Source organism: Branchiostoma lanceolatum, chromosome 4, assembly GCF_035083965.1.
Source record: "Branchiostoma lanceolatum isolate klBraLanc5 chromosome 4, klBraLanc5.hap2, whole genome shotgun sequence".
NCBI classification, from domain to species: Eukaryota; Metazoa; Chordata; class Leptocardii; order Amphioxiformes; family Branchiostomatidae; genus Branchiostoma; species Branchiostoma lanceolatum.
In genome coordinates this window covers 885881-900545 of record NC_089725.1, presented here as the reverse complement: position 1 = coordinate 900545, position 14665 = coordinate 885881, and the positions used below count along the sequence as shown (strand labels likewise).

General features: G+C 40.9%; 2 protein-coding genes across 2 annotated transcripts; one reads left to right on the top strand and one right to left on the bottom strand.

The window, feature by feature from the left end:
• Window positions 1-467: 467 nt before the first annotated feature.
• Window positions 468-4207, bottom strand: LOC136432180 (cell growth regulator with EF hand domain protein 1-like). The gene is made up of 2 exons (XM_066423223.1): window positions 3624-4207; window positions 468-2624 (listed from the first exon to the last, which is right to left on the bottom strand). Exons 1-2 carry the CDS (start codon window positions 3956-3958, stop codon window positions 2318-2320), a joined length of 642 nt encoding a protein of 213 aa, XP_066279320.1. The 5' UTR covers window positions 3959-4207; the 3' UTR covers window positions 468-2317.
• A 63-nt stretch (window positions 4208-4270) lies between these two features.
• Window positions 4271-13261, top strand: LOC136432178 (TATA box-binding protein-associated factor RNA polymerase I subunit A-like). Its single transcript, XM_066423220.1, has 11 exons — window positions 4271-4559; window positions 5003-5172; window positions 5523-5587; window positions 6152-6257; window positions 7253-7427; window positions 9506-9645; window positions 9765-9917; window positions 10395-10458; window positions 10839-10953; window positions 11568-11728; window positions 12290-13261. Exons 1-11 carry the CDS (start codon window positions 4415-4417, stop codon window positions 12523-12525), a joined length of 1530 nt encoding a protein of 509 aa, XP_066279317.1. The 5' UTR covers window positions 4271-4414; the 3' UTR covers window positions 12526-13261.
• Window positions 13262-14665: the final 1404 nt, after the last annotated feature.

The following is a 14665-nucleotide window of genomic DNA, read 5'->3' as shown; positions in this document are numbered from 1 at the left end:
GCTAACAGGGAGACCCCGGTTCAACCCTGGGCAGGATATCTCGGTTGGAGCTACAACCGTCCAAAGGGACGTAAAATAGGAGGGAAGTAACGTAAAATAGGAGGCCCTGTTTTTGAGAAGGTGCATTGAGCATGTTAAAGGAAAGGCTAGCAACCCCTCCCTGTAGAAATATACCCTGCTACTGAAACAGAAAGGAAACTTGCTGCCCTGTGTGCCACTAGGCACTACAAGGTGAACAGAGAGACAGTTGGATCCTCTACATATATTTCTGTTTTCTATTTTACTTACTTAATAGTTTGTGTAAAGTTTGACTTATCCCAGAACAAGCATATTTTACATATTCAAGCTATGCTGGAGACATTTTCATCCCCACATCGAAGCATTCGCAGATAATTTTTGGGGACGAAACTTTTGATTTCTGAATGAGAAAAAGAGATCGAAAAAGGAGTTCTAAGCAACTGCAATAATTACATGTATTTGTCTAAAATTGAAAGATTTATTTGTAACGTGTCACAACACTTTCCACATACAAAAAATAGTCTCCAGTTCTCCAGTAATGATAACAGAGCAAATTATTTGTAAGATCGACAATGAAGGTTAGACATCCGGGTAATAAAATACAAAAGTTGCTCAAGCAACTGGATAGATTGTGTAAACTGTTAGATGTATCAGACAGCATTCGCTATTTTTTCTCAGTGACTAATCGTAATATCTTAATCAGACAAACAGATAGGAAATATTTAGAGCAGTTCAAAACATCCTCGAATATCATTAGTCAATTTCACAGTTTGTTGATTTTGTTAAAATATTGTTATTTACAGTGATAAAGTAATTGTTTACACTTAACGTAATATCTGGAACATGAAAACAATCAAATTGTTGGCACAAGCAGGATATGGTGACTCCAGTAACAAATAACTATTTGGTCCTAAGAGCTAATTCGGTTTTCCAACAGTACTGGAAAACGAATTACTACATTCAATATCTGATTTGTACTCTTCGTTCTTAAATGTTGAGGAAGATATTGCAATATATTGGTAGTCATCTTATCAAAATGTAATTATCTTGCACTTTGGCTTAGAGTCCCACATTACAAATCTAACTTCTGTAATTCTTGTTTCTTTCACTGTAACTTTATGTTCACTGTTTTCACGGTCACCTCTGTACCGTGAACTTATCATCACAGTGAAAATTCCTTCACACATCCATTCTGTAAATCACTTGCCGCCAGCGTGAAGTTAAAGTTCAGTGAAAATGTCCATTTTTCTTACACCGTGAAATTTTGCTACCGTGAAGATAAAGTTTATTACAGTATGCCTTGTTGCATATATTAGGTATGGTTCATATAGGCACCTAAAAATATATCACTATCTCAACAATAGTGATTGCCAACAACCCAGCCTAAAGGTGATAATTTGATATTTGATAACTCGAGGAGCAGTTCTCTCTTCTAATTTGTTTTATTCATTTGGGCTCATTCACTCAAGATGTAGTGTAGGTAGACAGAAACGTTTTGAAATTCTAACACAGAGTTTGTCCAATAAATTAAAATGTTATAAGGGCTTTGACTAGGCTGGGTTGCTAACCTATGTAACTTAAGTGTACTCTCCAAGCAGAGGAGGGGTTTCGGCAGGTTTTTGGCGTGTTTTTAGGCGTTTTTGTCGGGCTTCCTACTTTGTCATTCTTCTGTTGTCTATGACAAAGTAGAAAGCCCGACAAAAATGCCTTAAACACGTCAAAAACCTGCCAGAACCCCTCCTTTGCTTGGAGAGTAACTAAAGTGTGCCATCTGTGCTGGTACTGTTCTGTCAGTTTAGATGCCCTTTGTGAAAAATAACAGCTTCAGTGGTAAGTGGCAACAGCTGGGCCTTTTGTGGGAGGGTGTTATTTTTCTCACATAGGCTAGAAACACAAGGTAACAGATAGACGATAGTTTGGAATTAAAGTGAACTGAAATGAAAGGACCTTTCTGAACTGAAAAATATCCTGAACGTCTTTTTAAACGTTTCAAATAGGAGAGCCCTTAAAACAATCATCTAAGCATAAGTGCACTGAAACGAAAGGGAGTTTCTGAACTGAAAAATATCCTGAACATCTTTTGAAATGTTTCAAATATGAGAGCCCTTAAAACAATCTAAGCATAAAAAAAATTGATTTTGAACCTCATTTCTTATATCAAGCTCTCTTTTTCTCAAACCACCTTGTCCAGTTGGCTTACTACCTTGACTAAGTCTGAACGAAAACAATGCATTGTAAACAAGTGGGTTAACTAACAATCACATATGGCAAGTATTGCTGCATAGACATTTTGCAAAATTTATGATTCGTTTGCTTGAGACGCCTTAAATTCGGCATAATCAATGAACCCGTCCCTGTTCCTATCGTCATCTCGTAAGATCTGGTCGATGGTTGCTGTGATCTCTTCTTCCGTGAGCTGTGGATCGTTGTGGCTCTTGTCGTGGTCGTCTTCGTGGAAGTGCGTCATGGCGGAAACCAGCTCAATCCCGTCCAGTCTGTTGTTCTTGTCGTAGTCGTGCTGCGTGAAGTAGTGGAACTGTAGTTCCTCCTCCGACATCTCCGACGTCGACTTGCCCACCAGGGGGTCCAGGTGCTCCTTCATGTGACTGCAGAGATGTGATACAGAATTGTGAGAATTATTGAAGTGTAACATTGGGGTTTAACCGGTCTAGACCTTTTATTTTAGCCTAGTGGTTAAGGCATGCGGCCTGTGATCTGGCTGCCCAGTTTTGGCGCGGGTTCGAATCCCGGGGGCCAGGAGACAGTTTTACTCGCTTCTTTGTTTCACTGGCGCCCAACAACGGCCCTGGGCGTAATGGCAAGATGTGCAGCGCAGGGAGATCGAACCCCGAGATTCGAGGACCAATCTTAAAAAAAGAAAGTAAAGGGGAAGTAGTGTAACAGTGGGGTTCAAGCGCCTCCAACTGACCAGTCTAACCAGTCTCGACCTTTTAGCCTAGTGGTAAGGCGTGTGGTGCGGCCTGTAATCTGGCTGCCCGGTTTTGGTGCGGGTTCGAATCCCGGGGGCCAGGAGACTGTTCTACTCGCTTCTTTGTTTCACATCATCATCTCTTCACAAGTCTGTATATAACTCGTGATATTTTCATTTCAAAAAAGCATACAGTAGATGCTGTACAAATTATGAGCAAAATTATGAGATGCTTGTAACAGTTTTGAATTCTAAATTAGGCCACACTGATTTGATTATATGCATGACATCCTCTGGGTACGGCAAAACTGATGCGAGTGTGTGGAAAGAAATTAAAGTTGGGCCAACAAAAAAGTTTAGATACAACAAGTGATTCAACTCTGTAAAACAATGGCCAGAATCCCATATTGTATGCTAATCTTCACTTCCACCAAACATAATAAAATGCTCAATGTACGCGGACTGAGTTTACAATAGGACCTGCACGAGGTTTATGATAGGAAAAGAGGCATTCTACCATATAACAAGCCAATTTCTGATATTCTTAGGAATTCACATGTTAACACGTTAAATTGACAGTCTGCTCACTCATCTTAACCAAATTCTTTAGACTTCAACAAGGTTATATATGTGCAAATAGATTCGAAGTTCGAATAATTTCGTTGGGAAGACATACTTTAGGTCTTGTACATGGTCTCTGTTGCGCAGTGGGTTTGGTGCCTCCCGCGGCTCTCCTGAGTCAGGATCAGGTAAGCTGCCGTGGTGGAAGGCGGGTTGAGATCCAGGCTGGGCCGGCGCTGCTGCCTGTCCGTGGGCGGCCTGTGCAGCGGGCTGCCCCGCATGGCCTGGCTGTGCGTGCGCCGCCTGAACCTGAACCCCCGGCGGCTGTGGAACGTCCGGCTGTAGTTGTTGCTGCCGTATCTCAGCAGGGTTGGGAGGCTGGCCCTGTCCCTGGCATGCTGCTGAGACGAACAGCGAACAAATAGCGACAAACACGAGTCTATACTGCATCGTCGTGGCGGATGACTTGAACCCCTGGATCAAAAATGTCGTCTGTTGTGGGAGGGGGGCGTACCGGTTTAGCACACACACAGGACACTCGCAACAGTTTATAACCTGCGTCCACGCTTATCTTCACTCAAATCGATCGCTTTCACGTCCCAAACCATAAAATATAACCAGAATCGCCAAGATTCCCACAAAATTTGTTCAATAGCTCAGTGATAGTATTCATACAAACTCAGACCAAAAGTCACACGTCTGCAGTCTGCCGCACGGCATAGTGGGAAACATCTAACCTTTGACCTTTTGGCGGGAACGGAAACAAAGTTGGACACGTTTCTTTCTGGCTCCAAAATTCGATTTGTGGAGTATATCTCTTGATAAACATCGCGTTTAGAGATAGTTACAAAGACTAAAATCACGTACTTGCAGAGATCATAGATCTGTAGTTTTTTAGATGTTATAATGGATGCTGAGTCTGACGGAGGGGATGTGGAGAGTGTGTTTTCCTCCACGACCTGGACCAGTGGGGGGATGCTGGAGGGGGATGAGGAGGATGGAACTCCCTTTTATACCCTCACACCTGGGGAAAGTCCAGGGGAGACAGAAGGTATGGTTACCTCCATTAAAAATGGAGGTATTGTTTTAGGTGTGTCTGTCTGTGTGTTTGTGTTTATGGATAACGTTATTTGTGATAACTTAAAAACTTTTGCAAGGATGGTGATGATATTTGGTATGTGGATATGACTTGGGAAGACGAAGATCAAGGTAGATTATGGGCCTCCAGGTGATTTTCATTGGTACTGCAGCAGAACTTCTGGTTTTGATATCTCTTGTTCTTTACATTAGCTATGGTCATGATTGTTCGGTCCTGTATAATGTCCTTGTTCGATGGTAGATAACTCTTGTGCAAATGGGAAGAAGTGACATAAGTTTGGACACCCAGCAACTTTTTGACAAATTTTATTATGTTGACTAACTCTGACTGTATTTTGTCTTCAATTCAAATGAGTAAGAATTTACTTTGATGGTACTTTGATGGCCTTTCCCCAGCCAACAAGGGCCTGCAGCTGGTGAGCAGAGGGAACAGGCACCAGCCCATCCACGTTCCCCTGGTGCACCTGCTGCGCCGCGCCCTGCTGCAGCACAACTGGCACCAGGCGGCGCACGTCATGTCAGCGCTCTGCACCGAGTACCACGATGTAGGACACATCATGTGGCAGGTAAGGAGAAACATGTTATATGGAGGGCCTGCATGCCCTTTTGTGTAAAGCATAATCAGCTGTTTTAACTTTATGCAATTTAGAGTCGGATATCCTGGATGCCAGACCCCCAATCTAGTACTAGTAATCTCTAAAGTATGTACCACACGATCTATATTTTAGAGATTGGGGGTTTGGCATGGAGGCTAGGAGTCGAACTGCTCAAATTTAATGTAGAGCATAATCGGTGCATTCTAGTCATATAGCGTAATTGGTGCCAGAATTCAGTGTAAAGCGAAGCCAGGTTGACGAATTTAAAGGAGTCAATATAGTTACTTGTGGTGTGGCTTAATTTTTTCTTCCCATTTCAGGTCGGATCAGAAGTCTTGTACAACCACCCTGGGACAGAGCCTATTCACCTGCAGTCACATGCAGAGTAAGTTTACTTACCACAGAAAACCTGCAATTTTTGGTGTATGTAAAGCAGCAAAATGGGATATCCCTATAGCTAAACTGGTAGCAGCCTCACAGTTAATAAATGGGTTCCACTCCTGGTTCCAATTAGATGGTAACTGGGCGACCCCGGTTCAATCCTGGGAAGGGTATCTTGGTTTGGGGCTGCACCCGTCTTTTGGAAGGAACGTAAAATCGGGATCCCGTGTTCATGGAGTTGCCTCGAGTACGTTAAATAGGAAGGGCTAGCAACCTGGCCCTCCCTGTAGAAATATACCCTGCTACTGAAACAGGAAAATGACTTGCTGCCCTATGTGCCAGTAGGCACCACAAGGGTCTGAAAAAACGAATGAACAAACAAATGCTAGTACAGATAGAGAAGATTCATCTTTGTGTTTGTGGAACCCAATGGTACCTTAACAAAATATACAAGGAGCTACTGTTTGTTCAAAGTTGCTGCAGTATTTATTTAAGTCACACCGATGGTATATACTATATTGATGTTGATTTTGGTTATTACTTTTCTATCTGTGGCATATGTTTGCAGTAATATGGAGAGAGTGGTGACCTTGAACAGGTTCCAAGTTCACCTGGAGTTCATTTTCCACCTGCTCAGTAAGGGACACCTCGAGGAGGCCTACGAAGCAATCAAGGTTAGAAAATTACAAATATGATGATGACGAACATGCCCCCTTGGTGTAAGCGGTACTGCAATCATAGTGTTTCATCATATGGATCAAATTCTGTGGATTCGTGGGCGGGAGGTCGATCCCAGGGTCGGCCCCAGCTCCAACATGTTGTAAGGGATAACATTCGTCATTTTGGATGGTGGCATAAAGCTTCAGGGAGCTTCAGGCGTTAGCCTCAAGTGTCAAAACCTCTGCATGTAAACAAAAGCCTAACACACTTATCGCAAAGAGAGGGGGTGACCCAGCGTGCTTGGCTGAAAATGTAAGCCACATTGTACTATAACTAGCTAATTAAAACATTATGATGCTTCACCAAATGAAGTTTATCATGCTTCACTAAATGGACGTTTACTTAACCTTCTATCAGAGGCATGACTTTTCCAATAGATGTTTTACAAGGTCCAATTTTAAACCTAATAGATTCATTAGTCAAAATGGTAGTCAAAATAAAATTATTGAAATCGAGGATGGAATAATGAATTTTGGGAGAACATTGTTATACACTATATAGGGGAAGTAGATTGGTACAGAGTGATTTACCCTCATATTTGAGAGACAAGTTTGAAATTAAAGATGTGCATGTTCTTATTTGTTCTGAAAGTGGCATCGTGTGGCGCAATCGGTCACTCTAAGGGTGTTTCGCCCAGAACCGAGAGGTCCCGGGTTCGAAACCACTTGTATGCCAAGATGTTGTGCTCTTGGGACTTTACACAACTTTCCTCACTCTACCCAGGTGTAAATGGGTACCTGACTTTGCTTGGGGAAGGTCATATTGAGGTCACCTGCTGGTGCAGAATGGCAGCCACCCAGACCCTTGCAACAGTTCTACAAAATGCAAGTGTGGAGCAAATGTGTATCTGTTGTGTATTATGTGATTGTAAACCCTGCAGCAATTCAGCACTGGCTGCCATTGCATGGGTAATTTCTGACCAATAAAACCATTATTATTTGTTTTACAGTCGGGGCCGCTGAGGAAGAAACGTGCCTTATATTTCACCAAGGCAACTCAGCCCGTCTGGGTGCCCGTTGTGAAAGCCTACACTGGACTGATAGAGTACGGACTGTGGCTGCAGGGGAGAGATAAAGTCAGCCAGCTACAGGACGTCAGCGGCCTCACGGGAGGGTACGACACACGTAAGGAACATCTCAAACAAAGTACCGTAGACGTATTCAAGTTTGCGGTGGTTTAATTTCGCTGTAGGGAGAAAATGAGTGTTTGCGACGGTTTTTAGTTCGCGGTTGAAACAAGGTGGTAGGTGGGCAGAAGACAGAAAAAGCATTTTTAGGGTGGTTTTAAGTTTGCGGTGAAGATGTTACCGTGAAAACTGCGAATATTAAAACATTGCAATTGAGATAAATGTATTTAGACCACAGCAATTTAATTTGTTGCTTCCCGGATTTTTCAGAAAAAAATTGGAGCGACAGGGCGAAAAAAAATAAGAATAAATTTTTTTGCAAATAGTCTGGGGGGAAGATAAGGGTTTACATAACATAAAGACTAAGAGGATTATTCAAATTTCAGCTTTGTATTGCTCATTTTATGCAATGCACCCCTTTCTTTGATCTAGTAATATAATTTCAGTAACAAAATTACCTTTTGCCATGTACTATATGGATTGATATTGAGAAATAGTTTTGATAGATGAAAAATGATAACTTATGATCAATATGACCACAATTTTTAGGTATGTGCAGGCCTTTATGATCTATTTTGGTGGCTATTGAGTTTTATAACTGAACAAATGGTAAAATTGGCAGTTAAAATTTGTGAATAGGAATTGAGACCTAATCTTCTTTTTTTTCAAAATGGGAAAAACAGGACAGGCTATTCCGAGAAGCAACAAACTAAATTGGCGTGGCCTTACAGTACTTTAAATCTTGAAAGTGTTTGTGGCAGTTTCATTTTCATGATTTTCGTGGTGGCCTCTCCATTGTGAAATTCATGACGCCATGGATATGTGTTTCCATTGTATAATTGCCACTATTACTACAGAGTTGTTTTAACTACAAACTTAAAACACAGCAAAAAGCACTTTTCCCCTTCTACCATGAAATCAAGTCCCCACAAAATATATCTAAATGTATTTACAGTACCATATTCAAACAAATCCAATTGAATAAAAAAGATATTCAGATATTTCAGGTTTATTTCATGGGATGAGATGGGGTGGGAAAATGAACTTGAAAGAAGGAAATGTTACCAAATTCAAAGTTGCTTTTAAACAAAAGAAGAAAAAAGAAGAATTTTTGTTATGTCTGCATGTGCTTGACGCAGTTCTAAATAAATGTTAAACAAAGTGACCTGCCTTGATATTTTGAATTTCTCCCTGCTGCTTAACCCTGTAACCAATACATATTTGGTACAAAATCAGCAGGGAAAAATTAAAAGTGTCTTGATATACTGACTGGTGTACAACTGCGGTATTGAGCGCATTGTCCTTACTGAGGATGTGTTGACGTCGTGTTGGCGTAACGGTTAGAATGTTTGGCCCAGAACCCAGAGGTCTTGCATTCGATTCCGCTAACATGCCACTGATGTAGTGTCCTTTGGAAAGGCATTTTACACGACTTTCCTTACTTTACCAAGGTGTAAAATGGGTACCTGACTTTGGTTGGGGAGGTAAAAGGCGATGGAAGGAGAGGGATGAGCTCTGCCTTCCAATACCATGCCATAAACTGTGGATAAGAACCCACTATACCTACAACGGCTGTCAAACAATGGGACCCGGGATTGATATATCCGAACTTGCGCCCGACGTTGCGCCCTTGGGAAAGGCAATTTACACGACTTTCCTCACTTCACTCAGGTGTAAATGTGTACCTAGTTCATCTAGGGTTAGGGACGTTCCACGGGTAGGACATTAAATAGAGATCCCGTGTTTGGGGAGAGCCACATAGTACACCCCGCGCACGTAAAAGAACCCACCACATCTTTCGTGAAAGAGTAGGGGTATGCCCCAGTGTGCGATGGTCCAAATTCTTCTGTCTGGAGTTGGTGATTCACTACAAATCACCCGGATGGAGGCCTGGCGAACCTCCGTCTCGTATCAGCCATACAGTGATTTACACCATTAACCAACGAAAGAGTATGTCACCCCGTAAAAAGCGGTATAACCCCGTCGTAGCGAAAGCACGTCGACTGATGATGGTGATGATGACACCTACAGCCACATAAAGGCTATGGGACTACCTTTGCCTTTTTTACCTTACAGAGGAGTCTGTGATGCTGGACTCAACCCTCACCACGTGTGAGGAGACTGTCCAGCGGTACGCAGGCAAGGCTGAAGACAACTTTGAAGATGTCTTGAAGGAGCCTGGTGTCTGGGACATCTTCGTGACAAAACAAGTGGAGGTAGCTACACTAGAACATGTTATGTTGTTGCTTACAGTCAAATAATAGTAACACTTTTTCTGTAAGTGAATGGTTAGCCATGGTATAATTATACTAAACTGCTGTTTTTATTTTCCTAGATGCTGGAATACTATGACAGGACAGAAGAGGCAGGGAAGGTTCTGCAGAGTTACTGGGAAAAGAACCCAGAAAACCCAAATGCACACAAGTATTATTATCTCTTCCTGAAGAGACACAACAGTCCCGATGAACAAAAAGTCAAAGTGCTAAAGGTTCGTTACATCAGTACTTCCAGTATACATACGAAGTCAACATTGGACAAAAATGCTGTTATAAACCTTACAAGGCCTGAATTGTTTTAATAAAAAAAAGTCTAGAGCTACTGTAAATGCATTTAAGTTTGCAGTGATTTAATTTTGCATTAGGGAGAAAATGGAGTGTCCGCAGTGGTTTTTAGTTTGTGGTAGCGCTATAGTCACATATTGCACAGTAGTGGAAACATTGGTTTTCAAGTTTACAGTGAAGCGGTCCCTGCGAAAACCGTGAACATAAAACCACGATGAAGGCAAGCTTGTATGTTGCTTGATCTTTATACTGATGCACACAGCAGAAGTGCCACCTAGTGAGCAACTTCAGTATTGCACCATTTCTGATTATTACTTTATACTGCACCTTGCATTTGTACTGATTTAATCAACTATCTTTATTGAACTTGAAACAGAAATAGACTTCACATATTTCCCATGTAGGAACTGCAGAAAATAGTGCCATCAGATGAACTGATGCTGGACCTTGTTTGTCTGAAGCAAGAAGGTACATACCAGATTGGATGTCTTTTATATTATTATTATTATTTGTTTTATTGTTATAATAGGGTCAATGTGTTTGACACAGTTCTCTGTATCACAAAATGTAATATAATGTTGGACAAATTTAAAGCCATTAGTATAAGGTATCATCATCATTCTTCCGGATTTACTTCGGTGAGATACAATCAATAAAGTTTTTCCAGTACGATCTGTCCGTATAGTTGCATGCAAATTGTATGGTTTAAAATGTTATCATTGACTTGGCATTTATAAAGTGCTTGTACAGAACATAAATTGCTCTATGTACTATACAATCTGCTACTGTATTGTACACTGACAATACAACTTGTGTAGTCTTTAACAGATTGGAATTTTCTTACTCAGATGATTTAGGGGAGTGTCTGTGTGTGCTGTTTGACCTTTTGGACCACCACTGCTGGAGCCAGGACATCAGGCCTTGGCAGAAGCTGGCAGATATCCTCAGGAATATTCACACGATGTGAGTGGGAAAACAGGTTCCCCGAGTTTCCAAGAGCTTGCCATGATACATTCAGTCAAACTTTCCCAAGAAAACCACTCAGAATTTGGTCAATGTGGACAGTGGGTCACTATAGACAGGATTATTAATGTTCATGTCAATGGAAAAAATTATCTAAGGGACCACCAAAAAGTGGTCACATTGGACAAGTGGTCTTTATGTATAGAGGTGATCACTTGTACAGGTTTTACTGTAGTCACAGCATAAGAGACTCCTTTCTGGACTATACTATTCTCATAGTGTAATTATCCTAGGAATAGTGCCATTTCATCTTTCTATTCTATGCATTGCTATGCAACTTCTATTTTGCTTTCACCATAGTTTTATAATCTTTGAACAAAGAAGAAGAACTTTATTGCATGACAATTGTAACAGGTACAATGTATGGCAACTTGTACATCCATGACAATCAAACTATTCCCAATATCAAACAATTTTAAAGAATTTATCTACTTTATACAGTTATACAGTTATATAAGAGACAATGAATCTGCTTGTGTTTTCATAAACACAAGTACAAATTAACCCTATGATAAATATACATGTACAATGAATATCATAAACTCTCTGTGCAGGCAAAGTCCTTCCCTGCTGGAGTCAGTGGAGCAGTGTTGGTACATCAGACGGGACTGGTGGCCTCCGTACCATTTCCCTCCGTCCTCGGCTAACCACATGGTACAGACACACCCGAACCTGGCCTGTGCAAAAGCTGTCGTCTGCAGCCTCATGTCAGCTGGTGAGAGAATCTTAAATCTCTGAAAAGATTGATTGATAAAAGGATATTCAAAGTTTCCTTTTGATTGTGATTTGTCAGTAATTGTTATTTTTACCTCCGTGAAGGAGATTCGCCTCCGATGGGGGTACTGTTTTTGTTGTGTATGTGTGTTCGCACCTATAACTCGAAGGTGCTAAATGGATATGTATGAATTTTGGTAGTTATCGAGGTCTCAAAGAATCATGGCAATTTTGGGCCACCTAGCAGTAATTGTAGTTACTGCAGTATTACAGGCTGACATCCTCTTCCTGAGTGTGCACAACCGTTCAGCAGATCGTCAGACGAATTACCCCTAACAGGAGGGAAATAGCTGGGAGTGATTAAGGGAAAAGGGAAGGGGAGGATCACTAACACTTGTGATGTCTAGGGCTATGGCATTATGAAATTTACAAAACCTCTTAAAAGATTTGAGGTATGATCAAGATCTTAATATTGTTAATAATGTGTCAGATTGTAACTGCAAGGTTGTGCCCTTGTCCCTCATCTTGTTTGTTTACATTGTTGAATCTATTCCACTTTCAGACAGAGGATTTTCCAAAGCTGTATCAGACCTTCTGCAGCCAAACCAAAGAGCTGTTTTGGAAGAGGCTGTTAAAATTGGTGATGCTTGGAGAAGATCGCAAAACCGCAGGAGAAGATCACAAAATTGCAGGAGAAGGAGAAGTAGGAGCAGCAGTGCTTCCAGCAGTAGCTCCAACAGTCAAAAGGAAAGACACAGCACAAGCAGTAGTAGTAGTAGTAGCGACAGTACTGGTTAATGCAAACAGAAGCAATAGCACTATTAGCAGTAGAAGTTAGTAAAAGTAGAAGTACATATAATAGCAACAGCAGTAGTGCTTGTAGCAGTAGAAATAGTAGTATCAGTATTAATAGTAGTAGTAGAAATAGTAGTATCAGTGACAATAGCAGTAGTAGTAGTAGAAGCTACATCAGTGATGTAGGCAATATTTCAAACAGCTGTAGCATGGAAGAGCATGAAGTATAGCAATGATACTTGCAGCTCAAATAATAGAACTGGTGAAAGTTGATGACATCATCTACATGTATATGCCTTTCTCAAACATTCATACTTTCTGCTATACCAACTTGTTGGGTAAAGTGATTTATTGTGTTATTCAACACAGGTACATGTAGATTCTTCAAAAGTTACATTCTGTTACTGTTGTGAAACTGCTTAATTAAGGACCTGAAGTGTCCTCCATTTGACATTGGTTGGACCACAAGTTGGACAAATCATTTGTAGGAAGATATCCCATCGATCTGTGCATTTAATAGTCGGTTGGATTAAATGACCAGTAGTTGAAATGCTGTAGGCAAGAGCACTAGCTTGCCAGGAGTGCTGGGCAAAAATCAGGAAATTTAAATATCAGATAGCAAGACATGAATATGAGGCATTTTGGTGAATCCTCAATTATATGTCTCTAAAATCTTCTGCTGATGCAAGTAATGTGAATATTTTGATGAAAGAATTGCCAATAAATAACTTGTGATACATTTTGTGCTGTTTTTGATATATGTCGTTGATATATGTTGATGTTTCTTAGGTGAAATCGGTCACGTTCTGAAAATTTTGAGTACAATTTCATGTTTTAATCCCTGCTTAAAAATGGGGATGAAATACAGTTTGTGCTGTTGTTTTTATGTGGTTGATAACAATTAGGTGAAATTGGTCACGTTCTGAAAATTTCGAGTAATCAATCAATCAATCAATCAATCAATCAATCAATCAATCAATCAATCAATCATTATTCAATTGAACATTTTCATATTTAGCCAACCTCCTCGAATCTACCTCGCTGATAGCTCATTAGCAACAGGTGAACAAATGAATAGTGAAGTTAGCGCTCTGTCCACGCTACGCGCAGTCGGCACGGTTCAAAATAGACACCCTACGGCTGACTGCAGTACTGCAACCCTCAGCAAACTCGTTTATTTAAACGGTTTATGTGGCCCAAAGTAACGACAATGACCACACAAACCAAAGGCATTTCACGAAGTCCTCACTTAGATGCAACGAAGGTTAAGGGAGTTGTTGATTATAGGAAAGTCCATGGCGTTTCAGACCGACAATCGGTTATACTGTGCTGTATGATTAATCCGGATAACCAGGGCACAATATGTTTAAACTTTGATCCTTCTCACCCGGGTCGTTTGGAAAGGTCACGTCTATGTCCTGGTCATCCAGCGTATAAATCATGGAGCACAGTGTAACCGATTGTCCATCTAAAAGCAATAAACCTTTCTGTAATTGATCATTCTGCTCTTAGCACCTAAAATAAGGTACTGTGAAGTGTTTTTAGATCATATGAATATTGATGCCACTTTGGGGCAGTATAAAAAAAAGAGGGCTATTGAACCAACGTGTGTAATTACCGTGCATCATTTTCCATACAAACGCAGTTTGCGTCTACAGCCGTAGTTGCAGTACCTCAGTCAGCCGTAAGATGTCTCTTTTGAACCGTGGTCGCTCCAGGATGGCATGGTAGAAGCAAGGACGTTGATAAAATTTCCTTGATGAAGGCAGGAAACGTGTCAAAACAGGGTTAAGCAGGGTTAAAACCAACTTTGTTACTAATTCAGAATATTTTTCTGCAAGGGAGCGACCGTTGAGAAGCGGATACAAGCTCGAACAGATGGATATAAGCTGTAGTAGAATCAAATCTTATACCCTAGCCATTCAGGCCACAATGTACAGAAACCAGTATCAGATTGCAATATGTCAACCAGCCGTTAGACGGCTCTTTTGAACCGTACAGACTACAAGCTAATTTTATATCAATAAGCCACAAAATGTGCAGCGACGAAGCCTGCTATGGGAGCTATTTTTGGACCACCTTTGATAACTTGTGTTCCACGACCTCATAACTTTGCCAAATGATGTTGATTATGCAAATAAGG